At 34.7% G+C, this 15,160-nt stretch overlaps 1 protein-coding gene across 1 annotated transcript in view; it reads right to left on the bottom strand.

Annotated features, from left to right (window-relative positions):
• Nucleotides 1-7,774: 7,774 nt before the first annotated feature.
• Nucleotides 7,775-15,160, bottom strand: part of LOC137631110 (uncharacterized) — an 8,742-nt gene continuing 1,356 nt past the window's right edge. The window contains exons 2-3 of the mRNA XM_068362756.1: nucleotides 8,486-15,160; nucleotides 7,775-7,947 (exon numbers count right to left, since the gene is read on the bottom strand). The exon at nucleotides 8,486-15,160 is cut by the window's right edge and continues 261 nt beyond it. Of these exons, the coding sequence (XP_068218857.1) occupies nucleotides 9,317-14,917 (5,601 nt within the window). The 5' untranslated portion in view covers nucleotides 14,918-15,160 and the 3' untranslated portion in view covers nucleotides 7,775-7,947; nucleotides 8,486-9,316. The remainder of the gene's footprint in view (nucleotides 7,948-8,485) is intronic.

Raw genomic sequence — 15,160 nt, 5'->3', positions numbered from 1 at the left:
AAAGGAAGATGCTCTAAGCCTAAGGGCCCTAATATTGAAAAATAGCCCAGTGAGGAAAGAAAATAAGAAAATCAATAAACGATATAAGAAGTATATCGTATATTCCAAGGTCATTAACAACATTAAAAAAGATATATGATATATAATATATAAACTATTAAAGGACTTATGTAAGCCTATTCAACATGAAAACATTTACCACTAGTATGAACTTTTGAATTTCTACCGATTCAACTACCCGATTAGGAAGATCATTCCACAACTTGGTCACAGCTGGAATAAAAATTCTAGAGTACTGTGTAGTATTGAGCCTCGTGATGGAGAAGGCCTGACTATTAGAATTAACTGCATACCTAGTATTACGAACAGGATGGAATTGTCCGGGAAGACCTGAAAGTAAAGGATGGCCAGAATTATAACAAATCGTCTGCAACATGCATAATAAACTAATAGGACGACGGTGCCAGAGATTAATATCTAGAATAGGAATAAAAGATTTAATGGACCGTAAGTTCCTGTCCAACACATTAAGATGAGAATCAGCAGCTGAAGACCAGACAGGAGAACAATACTCAGAACAAGGTAATATGAAAGAATTAAAATACTACTTTAGAATAGATTAATCACCTAAAACCTTAAAAGACTTTCTCAATAAGCCATTTTTTGTGCAATTGAAGAAGACACAGACCTAATGTGTTTCTCAAAAGTAAATTTGTTGTAGAGAATCACACCTAAAATTTCAAAAGAATCATACAAAGTTAAAGAAACATTATCAATGCTGAGATCAGGATGTTAAAGGGCCACTGTCCTTGACCTACTTATAATCAAACTTGGAGTTTTGTTAGGATTCCACTTCATACTCCATAATTTGCACCCATACACTAATTTTAGCTAGATCTCTATTAAGGGATTCAGCAACCTAATACCATACCATCCTCTTTTCTAAAATAGAATTTATCTAGAATCATAATGAACTGATAACTTAGGGATACAAAATTTCTGTATAAATACGGTATCACACACATTATATATATATATATATATATATATATATATATATATATATATATATATATATATATATATATATATGTATATATATATATATATATATATATATATATATATATATATATATATACATATATACATATATACATATATATATATATATATATATATATATATATATATATATATATATATATATATATATATATATATATATATATATATATATATATACATACATACATACATACATACATACATACATACATACATGCATACACACACACACACACACACATATATATATATATATATATATATATATATATATATATATATATATATATATATATATAGGCTAATAAATGAGTATGAATAGCTTTAACGCTATAAAGTGTGCATTATTATATGCGGTAAAAGCAACAACGGATTCTGCTGATAGAAAGATAAATATTTAAACCCCAAATCTTTTATTAATTATGTAAAAAGTACTTATAGTTTCCCAAAAGAAAGTTATAAAACGTTCTCAACAACCTGGTCTTGAAAGCAACAGCCTTCCCAGTAAAGAATATTTCATAGTTGATTTTTGAACCCCAGTTCTCATTCAAAAGCCCTATTAACAGGGTTCAACCTCATCCTCTGCTGTAGGTGCAGCTGCATAAGATGCAGCTTTTGCCTTGAGAAGAACCACTGAATATCTCGGAATCTTTCCCAATTACTTTCAAGTTAGTTCGAGCATATATCGCATTTCCCATTCGTTATCGTAAACAACCAGGAAAAGTCTGATAGAATTGCTATTTCCCTGGGTGAGGTTTTCCCTCAGTCAGGTTCCTATTTCGAATAGAAATTACAACTCTTCCATAAAGTAATATGAAACGCCATTATCAAGAATTTGCAAGAGGCTAATGCCAGGATTCAATTATACAAGACAGCTTTTAGGATAATTGTATTAAAATTTTTTCGCTGCAAGCAATATTCTCACCAGGATATGACTATTTCCTCTCCTCACTACCCGAGAGACGGAGAGAACTGAGCGTGACTGGAGAGAAATATCTCTCTATATTTTTATCTATCTATTTGTCTATCTATACATCTATATTATATATATATATATATATATATATATATATATATATATATATATATATATATATATATATATATATATATATATATGTATATATATATATATATATATATATATATATATATATATATATATATATATATATATATATATATATATATATATATATGTATATATCTAAAACCAGACACTTGCTTTTTATTATATAAGGAAGATTCCACAAGCTATTTTTCTGCTTTTACAGCATTTCCAAATGTGTTTTTTATTTGTAATGTTTTGGAAATAAGCCATAAACTGATATGCCTGAATTTATTTTTGTATTTCGTTTGAATCTTTATTATCAATTTTCTATTAACTTGTCAGTGTTTTGTATATTCTGCAATCATTTCAATGTTCTGCCCTTTTGATTTCAATACTCATTATGTTCAGGCTTTGTTAAGTAATATAATACTATTAACAGTTTCTTATGCTACTCTTTACACACACACACACATATATATATATATATATATATATATATATATATATATATATGTATATACATATATATATACATATATATATATATATATATATATATATATATATATATATATATATATATATATATATGTATATATATACATACATAAATATACAGATATATATATACATACATACATACATATATATATATATATATATATATATATATATATATATATATATATATATATATATATATATATATATATATATATATATATATATATTTGAGCTCAAGCCATGACGTCCTGATGGAAGGTTCCTTCAGTAGCTTCCTAGGGTATATTTAACTACAGTGGATATTCCCAGAGAATTAAACTAAAGGTTATCACAGAATTCTAACTTCTGGTGCGAGTACCCTAAAGGTTTCCCTCTAAGATATCGTATATCAATAGGGGATGCATGTATTAACACGCCACATAGCTATATGCACCCCATATAGAGTTAACACTTCGATATGGAAAGGTAGAGAATAACTGGGGAGCCGTTCCACAGTTACACTCATCCGTGTCTGCTTTTGGTACTCGAGACGTAAACAAACAGGCGCCATTGCTAAATGACGTCATGTCCGTCCTCATCCTTTTGCCTGTAGCTCTTTGCTTAAGTCGGATTTTCCCTAAGTGCTTTTTTCATCAGCTTACATCGCCATTATGTCGCTACCTTCAGCCTTGCCTTCTTCTGGAAAGTAGAGTACCAGGTCCCAGTATTGTTTAAATAAGCTCTAGCCGTAAAGTAACTTCTATTTTTCGTAAAATATTGTGTTTCGTGGCAGAGCTGTGCCGATACCGGACGCGCCATTTTATGGCGTCGCTGTTCATGTTGCATGCTTTATTTAGTTAGCAAGAACAGCCCTCTCCGGTCATTTAACTTATACCTGTCGAATTCAGGTATTTTGTACTTAGAATTCTAAGTACAAAATACCTGAATTCGACAGGTATAAGTACAGAAGAATTATCATTGACTTTTATCTTTCTTCGTGGCCAAGTGGCTTAGTCACTGTCTATACAAGCTTGCCGACCAGGGTTCGATTCCCGGCCGGAGCCAAGCTCTTGTCTTTGTGTGATTTCGCCTGGGGCTCTGATCCCGAGGTCGTTAAGAGAATCCAGACATTAATGTATCAAAAATATATATGGCTTATTTGAATATGAAAAACACGTTTAAATGTGCAAAATTTATCATATATATATATATATATATATATATATATATATATATATATATATATATATATATATATATATATATATATATATATATAAATAAGAGCGAGGTTAGCATACCACCTCGATTATTTAATTATTTATTTATCATCATTTCTTCTCCCTGAATAAACCCCTCGTGAGATTAGACCTATATGGTGGGTGGTCTTTTTTTTCCGATGTCACTTCGTTCGGCGATACTTCGCCCACGTCTTTTTGTCCAATATAGGCAACGTTGACTGTAATTTAAGCTTCAGATTATAATAATTTATTGCAAGTTTTGAAACCATGACACTAACTAACTTTTGCTTTATACTCAAAACGACATAAGCTAAATCAAATAATAACTTTGAATTAATAACCCAAATGCGTAAATTATTATTATTAGACTACAGGACTAAGCTGAAGTTATTTTCTCTCTTGACGCCCTCTTCCTCACTCAGACATTAAAGCATTAAATGTTGTCTCACACATACACACATCCTTGTCCGACGCAAAATTATAAAAGTATCACCATTTTCCCACACCCCATGTCTTACTAGAGGAAGAGAAGAAGGAAAAAGATAAGAGATACTTGATGGGAGAGAGAGAGAGAGAGAGAGAGAGAGAGAGAGAGAGAGAGAGAGAGAGAGAGAGAGAGAGCGAAAAAAAGAAATAGGAGAATCAACACCAGACCAAAGAAAACCTGTTGCTGTTTTCCTGGATAACCGAGAGACGTCAGTGACAGGATACTCTCTTTCTATCCTGCCTGTCTCGGAACCCCAAACCGAGAGGTAGTCCTAAATCGGAAGACACCCAAGAGAAAGGATCCTCAACAGAGTCAATTTCTTCGGGCTTGACCCGAACCAGGACTCTTGGAAAACCAGTCTCTTTACTTCAGGTTATCCAGGAAGATACAAACATCACTGCCATTACTGCTCGGAAAATATTCTCCAATTAAGAAGACTCAAACATTTTATGCAAAATTTATAGATTTGTTGATAAATTCATAATTTCTTATAAAGATTAATAATTGAGAATTTGTTACATTTAGTAATAATTATTATTATAGCTTGTTATGAATTTTGGATTTTTTTTTATCAATTAAATTAGTAATATGATGGGCAAGGAGAGGCACCCGAGGATATACTACCGCTAGAGAGTTATTTGGTATTAGGATAACAAGATAGTACTGTGATGGCAAGATAGTACTACATTGGATCCCTCTCTGGTTAAAGCTCATTTTTCTTTTGCCTAATTTTCGAGTCAACACAATATTAATCTCTCCATTAACTTTTAAAGGCCTAGACTGAATAAGAATATTTTTATTCAAATTTGATTTGGAATCAAATAGTTTATTCTTAAAATTATTGATTAAAGATTCTCTTCATAAGATAAAGAGAATATAAATAGACGGAGAGAGTTGACTCGAGCGGCCGACCCTGCTATATAATGGGAATGAGATTGAAAGAAGAAGACAGTTACTTGAATAGCTAAGCCAATCTATAGTCTATGATTAAAACATTTACAAGAACAATATCATGTCGACCTTTCAGGTGTCACCGAGATATGCTTTTAAGATAAAAGACTTTTTACCCTCAACTTCAATACTCATTTGTTAGGCCTATAAACATTCCCATTCCTTAACTTGAATATCCAGCCTAGAATATCCTTCGAACAGTCACAAATAATTTCCAATATTTCACTATAACTGTTATATGTTTGTAACTATGTCGTCTAACTTCAAATAATAGTTATAGACCATGTTTGATACAATTCTTTGGACACTTCCATTTTACAGAATGTGAAGTGTGAAGTGGATGATGAATGGAGAAGTATTGATTGGAAATCTCAATATAGAGACAACTGGCAAATTGAAACCGAGGCCCTTTGCGTCAATAGGCGTAGGGGATTATGAGGATATATATAATGAATTTTAATTAAAACTTTAAAATGTAAAAAAAAAAAAGTAAACTGGTAGCTTTTATATATGAAAAGCAACTTCACTGAAAATAGCTTCTTCGTAACCCCCCCCCCCAAAAAAAAAAAAAAAAAATAGGTAAATAAATAAAATGTCCTCAGAATCTGAAGCTGAGTCTAAATTCAGAGAAAATTACGTAATCGTTTGCAAACTAAAATAGATCGTATTTGCTGCTACCAAAGAAACACAGGAGGAATATAAGTGCTGGATTTTTTAATACTGCACAAAAGCAACGAGGTTCCTGCTGACTGTATTGTCAGGTAGACTTACAATACAATGCTCTATAGACGCAGGAGCTGTAATGTTATATAGGCCTACACTGCAACGCTTAAAACATATAGATGCAGAAGCTGCAATGTACGATAGGCCTATAATGCAATGCTTAAAGCATTTAGATAATTTAAAAGGAAAACATGACGGTGTTTCCATGCATTGACATCACCGCACCTGAAGGATCACAATCCTTTACGCCTACGCAAATACGATCTGGTAATTAACTGTTTCTAGTACACTGTAAGACAAAGGCCTCAGACACGTCATTTCATGTCTGGGTTTTTTTCTGACTCGATATAATTATATCATTATATTTTGTAGTCCTCCATACACCTGAAGTGCTGTGTAGAAAGATTTTCCCGTTTTTTTTTTTTTTTTTTTTTTTTTTTTTTTTTTTTTTAATCAAACAAGATATTTTTGTTAACTGGAATAGTGATAAAATAATGACACATAAATTTTATAAAAGAAAATCTTGAGTGACACTACTCATTCATGGAAGCATGCTTTACAATGCAAGGTTTTTTCTATGGAGATTGTAATATTGAAGACTAAAGGAAATGGAATATAGTACTCCAAATGACCTATGTTTGAATCCAGCTAATGAATACCTTGTCTTGGCTTCACGCGAATATCAAATAGTTCCAGGTTGGAATGGTCCAGGGATGGTGTTTCATGCTGCCGCTCGGGAGAGATTTCTTTTCGGGAGAGATAGTGAGAATCTAGGAACCATTATTGACGGTCTAAGACGAGCACAGGAGGGGAAGGCCATTCATTTTGAAAATAATGAGAATGTTTGATAAATAAATGATTAAAGAATGAAAGAAAGAACCACAAATGATAAAGAATGAAATAGGGGGAAAAAAGGGCGGGAGGGGGAGGCCCCCATGGTGGCGGGAGCGAGGGGGAGGCCCGCCCAGCCTGGCGGGAGGGGGGAGGCCCGCCCTGGCTGGAGGAAGGTGGGGAGGCCCGCCCGGGCTTGCGGGAGGGGGAAGGCCCGGCCGGGCTGGCGGGAGGGGGGAGGCCCGCCGGGCTGGCGAGAGGGGGGAGGCCGGCCAGGGCTAGCGGGAGAGGGGGGGGGGGAGGCACGCCTGGGGTGCCGGGAGTGGGGAGGCCCACCCGGGCTGGCGGGAGTGGGGGAGGCGGGAATTCTGGGAGGCCCACCCGGGCTGGCGGGAGTGGGGGAGGCGGGAAGTCTGGGAGGCCCACCCGGGCTGGCGGGAAGCGGGGAACCCCGCCGAGCCAAAAATATAAAGTTCCTGTATATAGGTTATTTTGAAAAAAAACATTCCTTGTCTCAAAGCTTCAAAATCCGAAATAGTCTTCAAAAAGTCTTCAAATAGTCTTCAAAACTCTTCTCAGATGTTGATGCTTATGGAGGTGTAGACCCAAATTCTATTTTTCCTTTCTTTTTTTTATGAAGACCACTGATTTCCTAGCTCTTAAGTTGTCTGCTATTATCTTCAAGTTATCAAATTTTATATATATATATATATATATATATATATATATATATATATATATATATATATATATATATATATATATATATATATATATATATGTGTGTGTGTGTGTGTGTGTGTGTGTGTGTGTATATATATATACATATACATATACATATTATTATTATTATTATTATTATTATTATTATCATCACTAGCCAAGCTAAAACCCTAGTTGTGAAAGCAGGATGTATTCTGAATTAATTACTGTGAATAATACACCAAGAAAAAACACAAGAAATTTAATAATAAATTCTACAGTTTAATTTATCAATCTGTTGGGAATATCCTTGCTTCCTGGTTTGCAACAGGTAATCCCAAACCATACGCGGTAGAGGGATGGTGCTGGCCCTGCTGCCAACTCACAGTTTCAGAATAAATCAAGAGAATCTGAAATGAGGGAAATCCTAATATAAGAAGGGACTCCTAATCAATTTAACTAAATAAAATTTAATGTAAAACTTAAGAAAAATGAATCAAGTAAAATATATATATAAAGTAAACCTCTAAATGCTCAAGAGCAATGCAAATAAGTGGGCATGTCCATTCAAACATAAATAAAAACAATGAGGCAACGAAGCACGAGATTGAGAGGCTAAGCAAAACTATCTGGGATGAACAAGTAGTTACTGGGTTAACCCGGCAGACCATAAATATAAAATTATGGCTTGAAAAATATGAATTACTACCTGTTAAATATAAGTAAAAGTAATATGCTAGCTCCAGAAATATTAATGTTGCCTTTAAATGAAGGTCCAAAAGACATAATAGGCTTACTTGGTAAATATAATTACATACATGGGTACCAATCGAATATGATTCTCTTAATAAATTTCATGGGGAAATTCTGTTAAGACATTATTGTTCAACAATAATTACTGAAATTGAAATCGCAAATGACAAGCACCAAACGAAATTTGCAACAAACCTTCAAATTTTCAGCTATCCTTTCCAGGTCCAAATTAAGCCGAATAGTCGTATTAACAACTAGATGGTATCGGTTGGCAAGTTGTTCTTCGTGGAAATGGTGGCGGCCAAAGGGGGATAAAAGGCAGCATTATCCGCCTCCCCACCCTCAGTACATGGGCCAGGTCACAGATACATTTAGCTCTTCATAGTTCCTTTAGAATGCACTGCACTTAAGATTTGTATGATCGTAGTACCGATCTCAAAGTCACGCTGTGCTAGGTAGCGGTCACGTCTTCACTGTCTCTCTCCTTCCAAGCTACTACTGCTCCAAAGTATTTTGGGAACGGGGTTGACGCTGGAAGATAACCAAACTAGGCAGTAACTAGTTACAGGATTAACGTAATTAACTACCTTCGTTGCTGTTTGCTTGGTGCTTGGTATAGTTAAGTTAAAAGAAAATCAATTTACCAAACATTCATTTAAATGATGAAGGAAATGCATATATTTACCAAGCAATTACAACAGAAGAACAAAGATACCAAAAAAGCAGGATATAACTTTAATAATTAATGCTTATTTTAGAGTATAAGGAAGCAATAAAAGCAAAATACATGAGAATACGAGACTAACTAATAATATTACGCAAAATAATGAAAATCTCTTATATTAATAAGAAGGAAAAACTAAGGATAAACATAACTTTCCAAACACTCCCAGGAAAGGCCATTCAATTTTGTACCAATAAAAAATTGAATGGTAACCAGTTACTAATGCTTATTTCATTAGTAATTTTGCAATAATAAAAGATTTCAAAACAAACCAAAAACAAATGTGTTTATACAAGCAAAAATCAAATCAAACCATCTTTAGCCAGTTTAAGGTTTCTCTCATTTGCCCTAATGGCAGCTTTCCGCCGAGGCCTAACAGCATCTGCCTCTGGTATTTGTGCTTCAGCTGTGTTTTCTTGCAGTGTCCTATTTTGCTCATATTCTCGGATGCTCATCAAAGGAATAAGGCTCTCGACATGCATATCCACACGGGATCTATTACCTTTCATTACTGTTGCCCCTGTAACTTCTTGCAAGTCATTTACTTGCACTTTCAAGACCTTCCCCATAGGGTAATTTGTAGGCTTCTGCATGGCTTCTTTAATCAATACAATATCTCCTACTTGCAATGGTTTGTGGCCAATAGGCATATATCTGGATTTTTCATCTATTGCTTGACTAATAAGTTGAGCAAGAAATTCTGAATTATATAATTCTATTAATTTTAAGCGAGCTTTACGAAGCTTGCTATAATTCTCCCTAATTTGTTCTGTAGAATTAGGATTCCAGGAGGGATCATCCATAGGTATAGGTTGTAAGTTAGGGATTATATTCAAAGATACAAGTTCATAACCCTTAAGTAATATTTCCGGTGTAATTGGGGCAGGTATATCTTCATTCAGGTTGCAGTCTCTGAGAGCTTCTTTAAAAGCCACTGGCCTTCTGTTAACAAGGTGCACAACTTCACTAATTAAAAACTCAAAATCTACAAAACTCAATACCGAATTCTTTATCGCACCATAAATCAGCCTTTTTACAAGTTTAACACAACTCTCAACTAATGAACCAAGTTGTTTACAACCCTTGTAATACTGTTGAAATTCAAGAGCTTTGATATTATTCTCTTGCAGATATTGTCTAGTATTAGGATCACTGAGAAAATCCTTAATGATATTTGTGCCACTTACTATTTGAGTGCCTTTGTCAGAAAAACACTTCTCAGGCATGCCAAACTCATGAATGTGCATTTGGAATGCTCTCAGAAACGTAGGCATTGAAAGATCTAAACAAACCTTTAAATTTATTGCACGGCTCCAAAGGCACGTAATGCAAAGCAACCATACCTTAACCTTCTTGCCATTCCAAATAATCCAGTATGGTCCCAAATGATCCATAAAACTATATCTATATGGAATATTTGGGGGTTCTAACCGGAAATCTCTATATGGTGACTGATTTAACTTAATGTTTTTCAGATTAAACCTCCTACAATTTATGCATTGCTTAAGAATTTTCTTTACTGTAGAGAAGTAATGTGGTATATAAAATTGTTTCCTTAATTCTGAGAGCAAAGCATACAACCCTGCATGGGAAGTTTTCCTGTGTGTATCAAGAATGATACATTTGGTAAGCAAACTTGATTTCGACAAGAGAATGGGAACAAATTCATACTTGTTCATATCTTTCCAGCGTGAACACTTACTCTTAACTCTGAGAACATTATCTTTGTCAAGAAATATGTTGAGCTGGCCTACAATATTTGGCATGTCTTTACTAGCAGGATTCTTAGAAGAAAAGTAATCAAACACTTCTGGGAAATGGACTCTCTGATCTTGAGAAATCAAGATAGAATTTGCCTTAGCAAAAAGCTCGTCCTCCTCAAAACAGATTAAATGTGAATACTTAGCTGGATCTCTCTCTCTCAATTTAATCTTACATTTATTGACAAATTTAAGAACTATGTGTTGTACTGCTACAAGTTTGTGAAAATCCGAAAACCGATCCATAGGGAAAAGGTGAACAGCCCTTTCGCTACCATGCACTGCAGTTGCAACATAAAGTTCCCTAGAATCATCATTCCTGTTCATCTTAGACCCTGATATCCAAGGGTTTGGGATAACTACCTTAAAGCAATCTCCTGTCACATCTTTACAGAGATGTGGTGGACCAGTCAGAAATGAAGATTTCATCAGCATTTTGTAAGAAGTAGGACGACTAGCACTATCAGCTGGGTTTACAGACCCTCCACAAAAATTAAAAGCAATGGGATGCACTTCACACAACTGGCAGATATTATGTAGTCTATTTATTACAAACGCATTAAGATTCTTCAATTTATCAATCTTATTAACATGGGAATTCAGCCAATTAAGACAGACCAAGCTGTCAGTGTAGAGTTCCAAACCAGTAATATTAATGGGTTTCACACACATAGGCCCAGCAAGTTCTTTGAATGTGTCAATAAGGACTTCCGTGCCAAAGGCTATGGCTTGAAATTCCAAGCAAGGAATAGATTTTGTAGATAGTTGCTTATTGATCAATCTATTCTTTGAAAACAAGAATTTAAGCCCCTTAGTAGTCTCATTCACTATGTATATAACTGTCGCATATATCACACGTGAACTATCAGTAAATGCGACAAGTTTGTAACTACCATCTCTCCTGCCCACATATCGCTTTACTGCAACTTCAGGAGCAGAGTTAACCTGAGTAGCAATATTTCTCCATTCCCGTAATTCCTCTTCAGGCAACCTAGTGTCCCATTCTAAATCCTTCATATACTGCAGTTTCTGCATAAATAGCCTAGCTCTATTCAAGAGTGGCATATTGAAATTAAGAATATCATAATTTGAAGCAAGGGACCTCAAGATTTCCCTTTTACTAGAAGCCATTTTATCTAGATTCAGACTTTGGGTAGCAAGAGTATCCTCAGTCCTGTCCCAAATAAGACCAAACAGTTTAACTTTAGTAGGTGTAGATTCTTTGGCATGTTCATCAATTATACTTTGGAGTTTAATCTCATTTGTGACAAATTGTTGCAATGAAAACTTATATGGCTCAAATATGTCCTTTAAATGATTAAATGCCCAATGTAAAGTATCAGTACTATTTGTTGTATAGGCACAATTATCCATGTAGCAGAGATCATATATACATCTTTTGAGATCCCTAATTTCTTGGGCGTCATCTGTAATATCCAAAATCAAAATTTTGTATAGCCCAAGAAGTAACATTGCTGGACTTGGTTTTAACCCAAAAGGCAATCTAACATGTTTATATGGAACAAGAGAAAAATCTTGCTTAGCAACATTCCTAAACCAATAAAAAAGAAGTTTAACCTGGTCACTCTCTGGCAGTTCAATCTGTAAGAAAGCCTTCTTCAAATCAAAACAAAGAACTTTTTCATCAAACCTTAGCTGCAGAACAGCTGTCGAGACCTTCCTATTTAAGCATGGGCCTGTCAACATTGCTTGGTTATGAGACACAGTCATTGGCTTATGAGTATCTTTTTCCGAGAGATTTGACAAATATACAATTCTGCATTTTGTCGATTCCTTATCCATTCTGAAAATAGGCATATGGGGTAGGAAACTGAAGTTAGGATTCTCTTTAAGAAACTCTGGTAAGTTGTCAACCCTTTTTATTATCCCCAGGTTTTCTTGTTCCCTGAAGACTTCATCCATCATAGATAGATGTTGTCTATTTCTATACTTTCTTAAATTAGAATTCAAAATTAATTTGGATAGACGTTGGTTATTTCCCAAGAGATGCGACACTTCACTGTTCCAGAGGAGAGGCATAACTAACCTTCCCTCCTCGTTCCGGGTAGTTGACTCCAATACAAAATCAATTAGCTTATCATGGGACTCAATAGAAGTATCATTGTAATTATTGTTATCATAGTTTAATATTCTGTGCCTTTCTTGGAAAATAATATTATCCACAGCTTTCTGCAGTTCTGTCTCATTAACATTTCCCTTTTCATCCACAACTGATATTTCAGGATTACTGTCCAGGGAAATAGGACTCTTAGCAGAATTTTCCAACACTGGGGCAATATCAGAATCTCCAAGCTTACTTACAACATTACATGACAAAAACTGAGGACTTATGCAGGGTAAATACTTCAAATTATCTGAGATTGTGTCAACTTGGCCACAAAGCATAATTCCATATGAACTTTCAAGATATACTGAAGGAACAGTGCCACCAAAAATCTTGGTACTTACAGGAATTGCATATTCACAGTCAGTTCCCAGCAATAAATTAATATTTGCAATTTCATCATCTGTAGCTTTCAAAAATTTGTCGGCAAGAGAATAGCCCCTTTTAGAAAACTCATGAACAATCTTCCCAAGACCTGGAAGGTGGAGTCTAGTTTTAATTTCAGGAATACAAACTGCCTCAACCATGTGACATTCATGCTCAGACATCAACTGAAGTCTAACTATTTTGGTATTGAAGGTTCTAGACTCATTAAACCCTTTCACAACTAAACTAAAATTTGGATTAATCACCTCAAACCCTTGCCTATCAGCTAAATCACTATTAACAAATGTCATCTGCGATCCACTATCCTTTAAGCATCTTACCAGTGAACCATCAGGAAGGGGCGAGCTGAATGTGGGCAAGATAGAACTAGATACAGCAGTCACGTGCAAAGTATTAAGATCAACGCATGCTAAACCGTTATGCGACACTGTATTTGGGGTATCAGTTGAAATATCTGATTGCTGAGAATCTCTACTTGGGCACAAAAATGAAAAGTGCCATTTACTACAATGCTTGCATTTGGTATTAAACCTAAATTTACAATCTTTGGTTCTGTGAAAATTTGCACATTTACAGCATGCATGCAAACTTTTAAGCTTCTCTGTCTTCAATTTAGGAGAGGCAAAATTTAGGCATTTATATATTGGATGGTCTGAAGACTCCCCGCTCTTACTACAAAGAATGCATGCACGAAATCTACTGGGAACAGATTCATCCAAGGGCTTAACATTTGCTGCAAAATTAGAAATAGCAGCATCACATTCATTGGACTTTCTTTTCCTTTTAAATTTCTCTTGGGCTTCGACATACCGTTCTGTAGCTTCAAATATGTGATCATCAATTTCCTTTAAAGAAGGTTTAGAGTTTCCTGTGATCTGAATTAATTGTGACCTAAAGCTTTCATTTAGAGAGCTCCAATAAAAGAACTGAAGAATGTCATCCACAGAAACTGAAAGATTATTGAAAGTATCTCTGATCATTTTCATCTCTCCAATAAGCTTATATGGGTCATCCTGGTAAGAAAGTCTTAGCTCTGACAACAATTTAATACTATCATACTTCTGAACAATTACAGACCCAAATGCTTCCATAAGCAGTTTTTTGGCATCCTCATATGTTCGACTCCCTGAACTCAAAGACTGAATAAGTGTATGGGGTTCCTTCCGAGTCTGTCTTTGAAGGTACAAAAGTTTTGTGTAGGAGTTCAAATTAGCTCTACCAGTTATATCCTCAAAATCTCTAAAGAACTTCTCAATACTCTCTCCCCTAGCATGACTATACACTGGAAGTGGCAACTCTGGAAGCTTAAGCTTGTTACTTACATCATTACCGTCACATACATTTGGAGCACTTTTGAGCAATGAAATGGCACTAGTAATTTTTTCATCATATTCATCACAACTCTTAAGTTCAGCAGCAAGACCACCCTTATCCGACTTCCAAATAAGCTCAGAAATCTGTGTGTTACAGTCATCAAGTTTCTGTCGTAAACTATCCAAAGAGAGAATATTTTCTTTGACCTCACATGAGGTGAAAGACCCACAGTTATCCTGAACATTCTTACACTTTTTGGTTACTTGCGTCCTGTGGTGAGCTCTGACAGATTTTAAATAATCCAAGTCACCCATCATGTGTAAAAATATGAAGTACTACTAAAATGACCGCAATTTCGGCAATTTCGGATAAACAAAGTAATAGGTTTGCAACGCGATGTGCAATATTAAATGTTACAAAATAATAATCAAATCACAAATTTTCTCAAACGAGTAACCTAACAAGAGCAACTTAATATACTCTAGAAATCCAATACACAAGGAAATTTGCCTATCCAGCGAAAAAAATATGAAACATGAAGAGTAAATATGACCCTAACC

The sequence above is a fragment of the Palaemon carinicauda genome, chromosome 39 (assembly GCF_036898095.1).
Source record: "Palaemon carinicauda isolate YSFRI2023 chromosome 39, ASM3689809v2, whole genome shotgun sequence".
Lineage (NCBI taxonomy): Eukaryota > Metazoa > Arthropoda > Malacostraca > Decapoda > Palaemonidae > Palaemon > Palaemon carinicauda.
This window is presented reverse-complemented; position numbering and strand designations above follow the sequence as displayed.